Here is a 15,548-nt window from a genome sequence, read left to right on the forward strand (position 1 = left end):
CGAAGATTCTCATGATCCTGGAGTAGGCCTTCTTTGTAGACTCTGCTCGGGAATGCGACAAAGTTCTCAGGACCGACTCGGAAAGCCCTTCTATGTTGGGAAGGGACTGATCAACCTCCAGGCTGTCAGGTTGAACCTGTGCAGATCTAGGCAGAGGTGAGTGTCCCACGACACCAGGGTCTGCTCCGGGGGGAGTCTCCAGTATTGTCCCCGACTCATCTGAATGAGCTGGGTAAACCAGGATCTTCTGGGCCAAAACGGTATGATGGCTATTACCGAGGCCTGATCCTGACGGATTTTCATCAATACCCTCGGTATCATGGAAAAGGGAGGGAAGATGTAAGCCAGCCTGAACCTCCACGGTATTGACAGAGCATCTATCGCCAGGGGGTTGTCTTCCCTGTAGAGGGAACAGAACCTCATCACCTTGGCGTTGAACCTGGTTGCCATGAGATCCACTTCTGGCATACCCCATCTGTGAACTAGCTGCCTGAAGATCTCCGGATGCAGAGACCACTCCATGGTCGGTAATCCTCGACTTAAGCGGTCCGCTATCATATTGAGGGAGCCTCGAATATGAACGGCAGATAGATGGGAAAGGTTCAGCTCTGCCCACCGAAGAATTACCCCGATCTCTGACAGAAGGGGCAATGATCTTGTGCCTCCCTGTTTGTTTATATAGAGGACTGCAGTCATATTGTCTGACTGGACTTTCACTGCTTTTTCCCGGATCTGAGGCGCAAAGTGAAGGAGGGCTAGCCGGATAGCTCGCATCTCGCGAAGATTGGAGGAAAGATGCCGCTCCAGAGGAGACCAAGATCCCTGTATTGGGGATCCGTCCAGGTGAGCGCCCCAGCCTACAAGGGACGCGTCTGTAGTCAATATGACCCAAGCTGGTTGGGTCATAGACTTCCCTGCTGGTAGCTGAAACCACCATCTGAGGGAATTTCGGCTTTGACCGGACAGGGAGCACAGGAAATCTAGCCCCGCAGGGCTGCCGTTCCATAGGTGTAAGACCTCCGACTGAAGAGGACGAAGGTGCCATAGCGCCCAAGGGACCGCATCCGCAGCCGCTGACATGAGCCCCAGCATCTTCATGAGAGTCCGGATAGAGACTCGACGAGGGACATAAAGGACCTTTGCCAGGTCCTGAATCCGCGCTCTCCTTTCTGGAGTAACCCGGAGGGACATCTCCACAGAGTCGACCACAAATCCTAAGTAATGGATTGAAGTCGATGGGCTCACATTCGACTTCTGCCAGTTGATAATCCAGCCTAGGCGGAAGAGAAAAGAGATTGCGACCTGAAGATGGTGGGTAAGGATCGGAACTGAAGAGGCTATGAAAAGCCAATCGTCCAGATAAGGAATAATAGTCAGTCCTTGGAGTCTCAAAGCTGCCACCACCGAAACCACCACCTTGGTGAAGATAAGGGGGGCAGAAGAGATTCCGAAGGGAAGCACGGCAAACTGAAAGTGCCTGCAAACCCCTGAAATCTGGACCGCGATCCTGAGGAGTTTCCAGGAAGCGGAATGGATCGGAATGTGAAGGTACGCATCCTTGAGGTCCAGAGTAGCCATGACGTCCCCAGGATTGAGGATATGGCTGACTGACCTTATGGTTTCCATGCGAAACCTTGTTTTCCTTATAAATCGATTGAGGAATCTCAAATCGATGATCATCCGGAGATCTCCTGTCTTCTTGGGAACCAGGAACACTGGTGAATAAATCCCTAGGCCCCTCTCCCCTGCCGGTACCTCCTCTAGGGCTCTCTTGGAAATATAGCCCTGAATGTAAGATTCTAGGACCACCTGTTTGGCAGACCCGAAGTTTCGTGTGGCGATGAATCTCTCTGGGGGGAGAGAGATAAGATCTACCCGGTACCCGGCGGAAACTATGTCCTGGACCCAGGGGTCTGCAATCAACCGGCTCCAAGAGTCTTTGAAATGGGTAAGACGGCCCCCCACGGGAATCTGGGGGAGGGGTACGGGAAAATCTAGAGGAGACACTGCAGGGGCAGCAGGGCTTATCCAAGAGCCTCGAGGAGGCCCATAGTCAGGAGGGTTTTGCCTCCCTGGTGGGTTTGCGGGGGCGTCTCGGATATTTACGAGACGGCCCCCCCCAATCTCTGCGCCTAGACTGCTGCCCAGGACGACCTCCGCCCTTCTTTTCCTGTCTGGGGCGTCCCCGAAAGGGCTGCTGGGGGAGGCTCTTCCCTTTTTTATCGGAGAGCCCCTCCATTATTTTGTCCAATTCGGACCCGAATAACCTATCTGGTTCGAAGGGGAGCCCACAAAGGTTAAACTTGGATGCGTTATCCGCGATCCACGGTTTCAGCCAGAGTGGTCTGCGAGCAGCTGAAACTAGGGCCATAGTTTTGGCGGCCAGCTTCAGCTGCATCTGGGAGGAATCAACTAAAAAGTCCATAGCCAGGTTGGCTGACTTGAAGGCTGCCAGGATGTCGTCTCTTGATACGCTCTGGTCCACATCCGTCTGGATTTGATTAAGCCTAGAGCGTAGATAGGTGGCTACCTCAGTGGCCGCAATGGAAGTAGATGCGGAGGCAGCGGCCGCCGCGTAACCCCTCCTAAGGGTGCACTCTGCCCTCCGGTCTAGAGGGTCCTGCAGGCTAGACCCATCGTCTGCAGGGACTAGAGTGCGCCGGGACAACTTGGCTATAGCCATGTCCACCTTGGGAACGGAACCCCACGATTCCACCAAGGGTTTAGCCATCGGGTACATGAGTCTGAATTTTCTGGTAAGCACTGGACCCTTCTCAGGCTTTTTCCACTATGTGCGCATCACAGAGAGGAGGGTCTCATCCTCTCTAAAGACACGCTGTGTCCGACCGGCGGGATCGGAGGACTCCCCCATGTCAACATCCTGGTCCCCCAACCTGATGGACTTGAGTAACTTCTGCGTCTTTTCTGGAGGGAAAAAGCAAGAAGTAGATTCTTCTTCCTCAGAAGAAGAAGACCCCACTGAACAGGGGGTAGGTCTTTCGACCGGTGCGACCACCTCCATGGGAGTCTGAGAGGGACCTGGTAGCCTCTCATTAAGCAGCTGAACTACTCCCTTGATGGAATCATCCACGTATGTCTTGGTCCATTGGAACATCTCCTGCATCGTGGGTTCCGTGGATGCCGTGCGACAACTCTCACATCTGGAGTAAGGACAGCTGTCATCTAGGGGTGTGTTACATTCGTAACATGCCAAATGCTTCCTCTTGGCCCCAGCCTTCCGCTGATCCTGCTCCTTAGGGGAAGCCATAGTCTGTAATGGAAGAAACAAAACAGGTCATAACACCTACAATATCAGGAGGTGAAGAAAACCAGACCTTAAGGGGGCCCACCAGCACTAGAAGAAATAGAGCTGAAAGAAGAGGAAGTACAAAACCCAAGCAAAGCAATACTGCAGGAATATCACAAAGCACAGGAGAGCTCTGGAGCTAACTTGTGAAAGCAAAGCAACCAGAGCACTGACTGATGGGCTCTGGGCGCTTAAAAGGAGGAATCCCCGCCCAATGGGCGGGTTCCTGAAACGAGATCAGCACCACTCCCTTTTTTTTTTTTTTTTCTTGTAGAAAAACCAGAGCCTATACTGGCTCTACCTATACGAAAATTGTCTCCCCAGACTAATCCTAAGTCCAGGATGTCCATCTAGGGAGCCAGTTTAAAAGAAAGGTGAGTTTTATACATCACCGCAACGCTTCGGAAAACCGGAAGTGACGTAGCGCACCTAGGGCGCGTCACTTCCGGAAAATGGCGGCGCCCATAGCGCCGCACACATGCGGTAACGGTGGGACGGAGCACCGTCTACAGATGATGAGAGAAGAGGGGAGGGAACGCCCCCCTCCCCGACGGTACCCCAGACCGAAATCGCCATGATCAGGCCTAAAATAAAGGCACTGAGATCCATAGAAAGCGAGCTAAGCTTAAGGAGGGGAAAATAACCCCTAAGCAATCTTCAGCTCCCAGAGAGGGAGCGACACGCCAGTCCACCTGTCCAGAGGACAGAAAAAAACACGGTGGGCTGGGGGGTGATCTCCTCCCTTTCAGGGAGCTGAAGATCGTTTATTGGTTCTTGGGCTCATTAAAATTCTGCCGGTCCTACCAGTCCACAGGGGCAGTTAACCCCATCTGTGCTGCTGTTGAGGACGTAAGGGAATAGATAGTAATACCTTCAAAAATAGTAATTACTTTACATTCCCCATATGTCTACTTAATGTTTGAATCATTTTGAAAATGACACTTTATTTTCAGAAGTTTAGAAGCAAATCTTAAATTTTTTTAGAACATTTCCAAACCCCAATATTTTCATGACCAGTTCAGTTATGAAGTCACTTTCTGGGGCTTACATATTAGAAACCACCCCATGTGTGCTCAAAAACTGAAGTATGTGCACACAGCAGGCTTCAGAGTGGAAGGAGCACCATATGGCTTTTGGAGAGCGGATTTAGCTGGAATGGTAATTGGGAGCTATGTCGCTTATGAAGATACCCTGAGGTGGCCCTACAATGGAAACGCCCAAAAAGTGACCCCATTCTGAAAACTACACACCTCAAGGAATATTCAAAGGTGTGTAGTGAGCACTTTGACCCATCAGGCGTTTCACAGAATTAGGAAACGCTTGGCTGTTGCTTTACAACACATTTTTCACTTTCACAAGGGGTAACAGGACAAAATGCACCCCACATTTTGTTACCTATTTCCCCCCGAATACGCCAGTACTCCATATGTGCTCAAAAAATGATGTATGGCCGCATGGCAGGCTTCAGAGTGGAAGGAGCACCATATGGCGGTTAGGCCTAGTTCACACGAACGTTTTTTTTGAGAGTGTACGGGCCTTTTTTTGTGTTCCGTATACGGTCCGTATATGGAACCATTCATTTCAATGGTTCCGCAAAAAAAAACGGAATGTACTCCGTATGCATTCCGTTTCCGTATTTCCATTTTTCCGTTCCGTTGAAAGATAGAACATGTTCTATTATGCACACCTGACCAGTCAATCTGTCCTGGAGGCTGGTTTTAAAGTCAGTATAAGGCCTCTTTCACACTACAGTATTTTGCGTTCAGTATACTGGACGTTTTTTGAGTTCAGTATACGGAACAGATACTGAACCATTCATTTCAATGGTTCAGCAAAAAATACTGAAGTGTCTCCGTGTGCATTCCGTTTCAGTATTTCAGTATTTCCGTGCCGTGGAAAGATAGAACATGTCCTATGTTTGTCCGCAAATCACGGTCCGTGGCTCCATTAAAGTCAATGGGTCCGCAAAAAAACGGAATGCATACGGAAGGCATCCGTATGTCATCCGTATGTCATCAGTTTTTTGCGGATCCGTCATTAACAAATGCTAGGCCCAGCCCACTGTGGCCATGTGTTTCTTTGGCTGAGCACAAATACAGGTGGCTTCCGTTTTTGATCCGTGAAAAACGGACCGTATACTGGAACCGTACGGAAACCATACTGAAAGGTTTTTGCGGACATACTGAACGGAAACGGAGACACAACGGAACCCAAAAACGGGACAACGGATCCGTGAAAAACGGAACGCAAAACACTGAAATGGACATACTGTAGTGTGAAAGAGGCCTAAGGCCTCTTTCACACGGCCGTTTTTTTTTTTCCGTTTACTGGCCGTTTTTTGCGGTCCGTATACGGTCCGTATACGGAACCATTGATTTCAATGGGTCCGCAAAAAAAACGGAATGTGTTCCGTATGCATTCCGTTTCCGTTTTTCCGTTCCGTTTTAACATAGAACATGTCCTATATTTGGCCGCAAATCACGTTCCGTTGCTCCATTAAAGTCTATGGGTCCGCAAAAAAACGGAATACATACGGAAGTGCATCCGTATGTCTTCCGTATCCGTTCCGTTTTTTGCGGATCCATCTATTGAAAATGTTATGCCCAGCCCAATTTTTTCTATGAAATTACTGTATACTGTATTTGCCATACGGAAAAACGGAAACGGACAAACGGAACGGAAACGGAAACACAACGGAAACAAAAAACGGAACAACGGATCCGTTTAAAACGGACCGCAAAACACTGAAAAAGACATACTGTCGTGTGAAAGAGACTGAGTCTGCTTATATAGAACCTTCCAGTAGCCATTTGGCTCCAGGAGAAGTATATAGTGGGCTCAGCATGTATGTTGGTACTTGCATCCCTGGATCCGATGAAAGCTGTAATGGCACCGGACGGGGTTAAAAGCAGAGTGTGCTTGGCGTGCACGCTGACCTGCATTCCCTGGACTTTGTGTGGCTGTCATGGCCCATAAACAGGTAGGAACTAGTGTTAGGGACCAATCAATAGAGGCGACCTTGACGCGGTGAGTGGCTTATTACGCTTTGGCCAAAATGTACACCAATGTCTCATCCAGCATGGAGGCAGGGCAGAATGCTTGATGTAGAGTGCTATCACATTTGTATTTTACGTTTGTACATGTTCTATTATTGCCCGCAAATCACATTCCGTGGCTCCATTCAAGTCAATGGGTCCGCAAAAAAAACGGAACACATATGGAAATGCATCCGTATGTCTTCCGTATCCGTTCCGTTTTTGCTGAACCATCTATTGAAAATGTTATGCCCAGCCCAATTTTTTCTATGTAATTACTGTATACTGTACATGGCATACGGAAAAACGAAACGGAAAAACGGAAAGGAAACACAACGGAACTCAAAAACGGAACAACGGATTCGTGAAAAACGGACCACAAAAAACTATAAAAGCCATACATTCATGTGAACTAGGCCTTAGGAGAGAGGATTTAGCTGGAATGGTAATTGGGAGCTATGTCGCATATGAAGACACCCTGAAGTGGCCCTATAGTGGAAACACCCAGAAGTGACCCCATTCCGGAAACTATACCCCCGTACGAACATTTTAAGTGGTGGAAAGGGTACATTTTAGCAAACAGGTGTCTCACAGAAGGCAGAAATACTAGAGATAGGATTTCAAAGCACACATTTGTAAAAATGAAAAATTACTAGCAGACCCCAATTTTTAACTTTCACAAGGGGTTAAAGGAGAAAATGCACCCCAGTATATGTTCCCCATTTTCTCCCCATTTTGCGAACACCCCATATGTGCTCGTAGCCTGCTGTTTTTGCACACAGCAGGCCTCGACAGGCAAAGTGCAAAATATGTTTTTTGCAGGCCTGAATTTGCAGACATGGATTTTAGCTGCCATGTCGCATTTAAAAAATTTCCTGAGGTCCCTAGAAATGAAAAACGCCAAGAAGTGACTCCATTTCAGAAACAGCACCCCCGTACGAACATTTTAAGTGGTGGAAAGGGTACGTTTTAGCAAACAGGTGTCTCACAGAAAAGCTTATGTAGTGGTTTTTGGAAAGTGAGTATGCAAGTGAGGTGGACTAAATCAGAGATATGGACATATTACAGGGCGCATAAAGGATGAAATTAAAAATCCATGGATGAGTGGTAGGTTCGGAAGCATTCCTTTATGCAGAGGCCTGGTTTATCAGAGCAGGTGTCGCACTGATAAATGGTGTCCTTTCGTATTCCCCTTTTGTAACAAACCCGACATCTTTTTGGGGCCTTTCCCCTCTTTGCAGTTTGTGGGACTTCACCAGGGAAATGTTGTCCTGGTACAACACGGGCACCATGACCTCCTGAAGTACTCTGTCCCTCCCCTTCCTGACTTTGGAAAATTAGGGCCTTGATTACCGCCTCTTTGAACTGAAGGAAAGTGCCTGTGTGGCCTGGAGTTCAATGTAAAATGTACGCATTGCAATCTGTACAATGTATACGGCAAGCTTTTTGTACCACACCTTAGTTTTACGCATGGCACTGTAGGGCTTCAGAACTTGATCGGACAGATCAACCCCTCCCATGTGCCTGTTGTAATCAAGGATGCAGTCTGGCTTGTTGACAGGGGTAGTGGTACCTCGCACTTGGGCAGGAGAACTGGTGTTGGTGTGAATGGTGGTTAGTACAAGGACATCCCTCTTGTCCTTGTACTTAACCGCCAGCATGTTCTCATGGCGGAGAGCCTTACTGTCACCTTTTCTGAGTAGTTGCCCTACCAGGGATCTAGGGAGCCCTCTCTGATTTTTTCGCACTGTGCCGCAAGCCACAGTACCTCAGGCTTTTAGGGACATAAATAGGGGTATGCTGGTGTAATAGTTATTTACATAGAGGTGATAACCATTATCCAGCAGTGGGTGCAGTAAGTCCCACACAATCTTGCCAGTAACTCCTAGGACGGGGGGGGCATTCAGGGGGTTGTATCCGGGAATCTTTCCCCTCATAAACCCGGAACCTGTAGATGTACTCTCGCACAGCTTGTACATTTTAATTCCATACCGTGCCCTCTTGCTGGGCAGGTACCAGCGGAATTTAACCCTTCCTTTAAAATGTACAACGGACTCGTCTATGCTAATTTCTTTTTCTGGGGTGAACACCTCTGTAAATTTTGAGTTGAAGTGCTCCAGGAGGGGTATTATTTTGAATAGACGGTCAAAATGTGGGTCATTTTTTTTTTTGGGGGGGGGCACTCTGCGTTATCAATATAATGTAGGAATTTCAAAATGGATTTAAATCTTGAGCGGGACATGGCCATATTGTAAATTGGAGTGTGGTACAAGACATCTGAACTCCAATATTGTCTCATTTCAGTTTTTTTTTTTACAAGGCCCATATGCAGCAACAGCCCCCAAAACTTCATAATGTCTGCTGCATTTACAGGGGTCCAACCTAGGGGTCTAGCATATGAGGATGTCAGGTTTTGAGAAATAAACTGCTGGGCGTACAAAATTTTTTTTTGTCACGATCAAATTTCTGAGATCGTCAGAGAAAGAGATTTTGAAAAAATCTATTTCTGTGAAGCCTGTGCAGTCAATCTGGATTCCAGAGTTTCCCACAAACTCTGGAATTTGGGGCTCATAATCCTCAGGCGGTGTGGGCCATAGGGGATCACTGGGGGGGGCTACTTCATCTCTCCTGGGGCATCTCCTTGAGGGTCCCTCATCACCGGATGAAGATGATGATGGAGTTGAGGAGTAGAGTAATGTGGCATCCTCTTCTCCCTCACTTGCAGATTCCGTTTCAGAGGCAAGGATGGTGTATGCCTCTTCAGCGGAGTACATTCTCTGGGATGAATGGGACATTTCTATTTTTATTGGTGTATGTAAAGTGAAAAGTGTCAGGGGGGTGTATGTAGTGATTTAACACGTGAGGGGGCTTGTAATGAATTAATTAAAATAAAATTTATGATAAAGAAAAAAAGAGAAAGAAAGAAAAGAGAAAAAGATAAGTGAAAGAATAAGATAAAAATTTAGAAAAAAAAAGGCAAAAAAAAAAAGAAAAAAAAAAAAAGGCACTAAACCTGAGCAGACGCAGTCAGTAATTGACAGTACTGACCGGCGCTCAGCAGGTGCAGGACCCACGCACGCAGACGGCATGTGTGTGGGTTAAAAAAATCAAAAATACTACTAACTAAAATTGATATATATAGCTAGCTGGCACCAAAAAAAACACAAGTGCTGATCAGCACTTGCCAGTCACAGAAAACGTGGTGCAGAGCGGAAAAGCCAAAAAAACAAAAAACAAAAAAAGGATGGAGAGGGGGGTGAAGTGAGGGGGGGACAGGGAATGGGGATCTGAAACAGCTGCAGATGAGCCAAAGATCACTACAGCTGGTCCAGGTGTTGTTCTTTTTCCTCTTCTTCTTCTGAGTGAAAAGCAGTGATTTATGTGGTAGTACCACAAGTCCCAGCCGACATCGAGCAGCACAGAGGGGAGCAGGTCCCTCTCTTCAAGCAGTCACCAAGCTAGAATGGCTGCCTGCAGAGAGGCACCAACGGTTCTTTCTGCTGCATAGTGCTGCCATTGGCTGGTTAGAGGTGAGAGCTGCTAAAACTTTTTTTCTTTGCACATGCTATGCGAACCAGCGTGCACTCCCCTCACCTGAATACGCAAAATATTTCTTTAGGCTTGGGATCCAAAACCTGCTGTATTACTTGAAATATGTCTGCGGCATTACGCTCAATGGAGCAATGTGAAGACCGCATGAAAAAAATGGACAATATCTTTAATACAACAGGCACGTCAAAACAGGGTGAAATTGACCTAAAAATAAAAATGACGTCACTGGAGAAACTTTTGGCTAAGGAGTTGAAGACGTGGTGGGACTGCACATCCCTGAAAAAATACCTAGATAAAAATATGGTGCCGAGGGGATTGCGGCTGAGAAAAAAAAAAAAACGACCACGACTTACTCTGAATTGTTTACTACACAATGGTATAATACTCTATCAGAATGCTCCATCAAACTAATGGAACTAATTATTTCACATGAAGAAATCACTCTGAAAGAAACCCACAATGAGAAAAAAATACTGCAAGAGAATTTAAAACATCATGAATTAAATGAGAGCTTTCAGGATATGGATGCCAAATTAAATGAGAACTTGAATAAATTGGAGGACATACTCATTGAATTCAAACAGAGTAAATTTAATCGAGACCTCCTGGATTACAGCACAAATTCAGTGTATACCTGGTCTACCAAACAAAACAGGAACCCCCCGATCTATACTTAAAAAAATGAATCGGTTCAAGTCTAGAGCAAAACGAAACACAGGTGTGTAATTTAGCTCCACGGACATGGACTCCATGGAATCCAATTCAGACAATGCGGAAAGTTCCAGCATTCATGTGGAAGGATCGGCAACAGGAGGCTCCACTCATCGAAATCAAGCAAAAAACACAGGGTGGGGAGAAAACACCGAAATAAGCAGGCGATATCCGAGTCGCAAGAAATAGCCGATGATATACAGGTGATTAACCTCTCCTCAAAGCCCATCTCCCTTTCACAGGAGAGGGTTTTGAGAAAGGGTTTCTCTTTCTCCCCCTCCCGCAATTTTGATTTATATCATACAATTATAGATGTCAACAAACTTGCTAGGAAAATGACATTGAAGAAACATTTCTCGTCTATTAATGAGGACACTAGCACTGAAACAGAGAATGTATCAAATGAAAACAATGTACCTCATAATGATGAAACTGAAAATATATGTCCATGTTTTACTTTTGCTGACCTGGTGCAGATCTCTTCACTCCAGGAGATGTGTGGGGGCTCGGATGGGGACTGTGTATGCAATAGATCTACTACATATAAAACCTCTAATAAGAGTTTTTACCCTATACAGTCCCGATCCGAGGTCCTTGATAGGTTTCAGGATTTGATCCAAAGGGATCTATGTGCTTTGAAAGCTGACTCAGACGAAATTTTTTTTAAAAATAATCTTACAAAAAATAAACATAAAGCCTTTATAGAGTTACAAAATATGCAAGATGTTGTAATACGGAGAGCTGACAAGGGAGGAGCGGTCGTAATCCTTGATAGTGAGCTATATAAAAATCAGATTCTGGACTTATTGAAAGATTCCAGCACCTATCTCACATTGGATTGCAGCCCTCTCCTCCCTTGTCAGAAAATGCTCAGTACAATTTTGGATAGGGGCCACTCCTTGGGCATTTTGTCCAAAAAAGAAACTGAATTCATATATGTGGAACATGCAATTACACCCATTTTTCACGCGCTCCCCAAAATCCATAAACCAGGTTTTCCTCCCCCACTACGTCCGATTGTGGCAGGCATCGGCTCTTATTCCGAAAATCTATCGGAATGGGCAGATTCCCTATTACAGCCACTTGTACCATTAACACCGGGGTATTTGAGAGACACTGGTACCGTTCTGGGCAATTTTCTTTCTTTTGATTGGCATAAAGATTTCATATGGGTAACAGCAGATATTTCCTCTTTATATACCAACATACCCCATCAATCCGCCATTGTTGCATTAAAATGGTTCTTAGAACACTACAGCAACTACACTCTAGAGCCGCAGGATTTTCTATGTTCGGTTATAGATTTTTTGATGAGACATAATTTTTTTATGTTCAATAAAAAATATTATCTTCAGCAATCAGGAATCCCTATGGGAGCTAAATACTCACCGTCAATTGCAAATATATACATGGCGTGGTGGGAAAATAGGTTCCTTTTCTCTGATAACAACTCTTATAGGGAGGATATCAAATGGTATGGTCGTTATATCGACGATATGCTGTGTGTATGGCAGGGGGACAAAGAGAGAATAGCCAAATGCATAGAGTATTTAAATAACTGCACTACATCAATAAAACTCATGTTTTCCAGCGATCCAGAGAAAATAGTTTTTCTGGATCTGTGTCTGGAAGGGGATAAAGGCACCAACAGGGTGGTTACATACACCCACAGAAAGCCTACAGCGGGCAATACTATTCTCTCTGCCTCCTCCTGCCATCCACCACACGTCCTAAAAAATATCCCTAACGCTGGGTTCACACCAGAGCGTTCTGAAAGGAGTGCTCTGTATGCGCGATTGTACGGGCGTTTACAAGCGCGCATACAGAGACAAGTGAACACACATTGTCGCGCGTTCCCGAAAGTCTATGTACGGGAACGCGCGACAAACGCCCAAAAAAACGCTCATGTACTTGTTTGAGCGTCGGGCGTTTTACAGCGTGATCGTACGCGCTGTAAAACGCCCAGGTGAGAACCATTCCCATAGGGAAGCATTGGTTTCTCCTTGTTGAGCGTTTTACAGCGCGTAGGAACGCGCTGTAAAACGCTCGGGTCTGAACTGAGGGTAAGGGAGAAATGATAAGGGCCAAAAGGAATTGCTCTACCCAGGAACTTTTTGAAAGAGAGGCTCAAAATATTGCAGCCAGACTGAGAATAAGAGGCTACACCCAAACTAGTATAAACAGAGGCATTAATTTTGCTAGATCAAAAAATAGAGAAACCCTTATTTTTTCTAAAAGAAATAAAAATAAGAATAAAGACAATGAAGACAAAAATGAGAACGAAGGAAAAAATGGAATGAAATATAAAAACAGAAATAAAAATATAAAAAAGAAAACATCACCAATAAGGAAGAACCTATCACTTTCACCACAAATTATAGTAGAGATTACTTTAAAATCTGCAAAATTATACGGAAACATCTCCATGTTCTGAATTTTAACGAGGAATGGAGAAATATAGCATCCACAGGGATAAGGTGTGTAGCAAAAAGAGCCCATACAGTGGGCCAAAAAATCAGCCCAAGCCTATTCAGGGAAAATTTTCCTAGAATAAGCACCTGGCCCAAAACCAACCGGAATGATAAATGCGGCAGCAAAAAATGCATCTGCTGTCAACACATGCATATTTCAAAAGAGGTTACATCTATGGCTAATAATAAAAAATATATGCTAAAACAGTACATTAATTGTAACACAGATCATGTGGTATATGTTATAACATGCAGAATATGCAATCTACAATATGTGGGATGTACCACAAATGATTTGAAGGTACGCATAAGAAAGCATTTAAGTGATGTCCCTCATTTCATGTCTCGCAATGTCTCAGCGGCAACAAGGCATTTTGCCACTGTTCACAAGGGTGATATCTCTGCGTTCTCTGTACAGGGGGTGGAGGTTGTCTCCGCACCTGTCAGAGGAGGTGATCGCAAACAAAAGCTTCTAAGTAGGGAAACATATTGGATGTTCATTTTAGATACTTGTATACCGAAGGGTTTGAACAGAAAGCATGATTTAACCTTGCAGTATATGTAGTGCACCAGTATATGTTTTTTGAATGTGTAATTCTTTGAATTGCTGCGTCCCCACCCACGTATTGCTGGGAGGTTTTTCCTAATCTGGGGGCACCTGGGTCTGGGACGCAGCCTTCATCCAATTAGAGAAGGAGGAGGAACCCATTTGTGTTGTATATAAAACACTTGTTTTTAGTACACTTTGTATTGTCTTGATGAAGGGCTCAATACCACAGCCCGAAATGCGTCACAATCTATTTGTGTCTCTCCATGTGACATTTGTTGGATCTTAATACTGCAAGCCGAATAAAGAATACTTTTTATACGTCAAAAGCTGGAATCAACCTCTTTGTTTTTTGGATTTCTATGGAGCTGCATGATGTGCGACCCCGATCCGCACTTCCGGGTCTACATTTCCGTTCCCGAAAAAAATATAACATGCCCTATTCTTGTCTGCAATTGCGGACAAGAATAGGCATATTCTATTAGTTTCGGCAATGTGCGGTCTGTAAAATGCGGAACGCACATTGCCGGTGTCCATGTTTTGTGGATCCATGGATGTGTGAATGGACCCTTACTCTAATCCTGGCCCTAGGCTGATTATAAAGCAATTGCACCCATTTTATAAATACAGGGCTGAAACCCATTTTTGACATGACTGCCCACAGGTAATCCCACTCCATGCTGTCAAACGCTTTGGCAGCATCAAGTGAGACCACAGCCCTGCACCCATCCATCTGAAGATTCAAAAATAGGTGTCTCAGATTAAGGGTCTAAGAGACGCAGACTTTCCAGCGAGCAAGGGGCTCTTTACAGGAATATTAACCCCACTACCACAGGAAGAGCCAGGAAAGTAAATCCACAGGATCGCAATCCCCCCTCCCTCTATCAGGGATCTATAGGTCATCACACCTGACAGGAGCGGCTCCAGTTTACCAGGTCACATCCCAGTGCTGTTCACCAGATGCTCCCTGTGGTGTATAGAAGCGTCACCTAGCTCTCACACTGGAGTCCCAGAACCCCCCCCCCCCCCCCCCCCCCCCTGTACTGGGGAGTCTGTATAGTGACAGATCTATGTGAAGTGCCGGGTGTAGTGTCAGCTCCGTGTGACCCTCTGCTCTCCATTACAGCTGCCGTGGATTACATGACTGAGGTTAAGAGTGATTGTCACTATGTGAACGGGACTCAGCAGGTGCGGTATCTGCAAAGATATAGCTACAATCAAGAGGAGTTAGTTTACTTTGACAGTGAAGAAGGACGTTACATAGCGAAGACTGAGTTCGGGAAACCGGATGCAGATTACTGGAACAAGAATAAGGATCTCATAGAACAGAGGAAGAGCGCAGTGGAGACATTCTGTAAACACAACTATGGAGTCTTTCACAGCGTCACTGCCGACCGGAGAGGTGAGACCCTGTATATACTGTATTATACAGCACATATTACATGTAGTATATACAGGAGGAGACATAATAATAATATACACAGCATCACTGGTGACCGGAGAGGTGAGACCCTGTATACACTGTATTATACAGCACATATTACATGTAGTATATACAGGAGGAGACATAATAATAATATACAAAGTATCACTGGTGACTGGAGAGGTGAGACCCTGTATATACTGTATTATACAGCACATATTACATGTAGTATATACAGGAGGAGACATAATAATAATATACAAAGTATCACTGGTGACTGGAGAGGTGAGACCCTGTATATACTGTATTATACAGCACATATTACATGTAGTATATACAGGAGGAGACATAATAATAATATACAAAGTATCACTGGTGACTGGAGAGGTGAGACCCTGTATATACTGTATTATACAGCACATATTACATGTAGTATATACAGGAGGAGACATAATAATAATATACACAGCGTCACTGGTGACCGGAGAGGTGAGACCCTGTA

At 45.4% G+C, this 15,548-nt stretch overlaps 1 protein-coding gene across 2 annotated transcripts in view; it reads left to right on the top strand.

Annotated features, from left to right (window-relative positions):
- Positions 1-15,548, top strand: part of LOC121009466 (HLA class II histocompatibility antigen, DRB1 beta chain-like) — a 180,196-nt gene that overhangs the window by 120,187 nt on the left and 44,461 nt on the right. The window contains exon 1 of one of the 2 annotated variants that reach the window (XM_040442597.1): positions 14,700-15,025. The exons of the other annotated variant lie outside the window; for it this stretch is intronic. Coding sequence (XP_040298531.1) covers positions 14,764-15,025 — 262 coding nt within the window. The 5' untranslated portion in view covers positions 14,700-14,763. Of the gene's footprint in view, positions 1-14,699; positions 15,026-15,548 lie in introns of those variants that run through there. 2 annotated transcript variants of the gene reach the window in all.

Source organism: Bufo bufo, chromosome 8 (genome assembly GCF_905171765.1).
Source record: "Bufo bufo chromosome 8, aBufBuf1.1, whole genome shotgun sequence".
In the NCBI taxonomy this organism is placed as follows: Eukaryota; Metazoa; Chordata; class Amphibia; order Anura; family Bufonidae; genus Bufo; species Bufo bufo.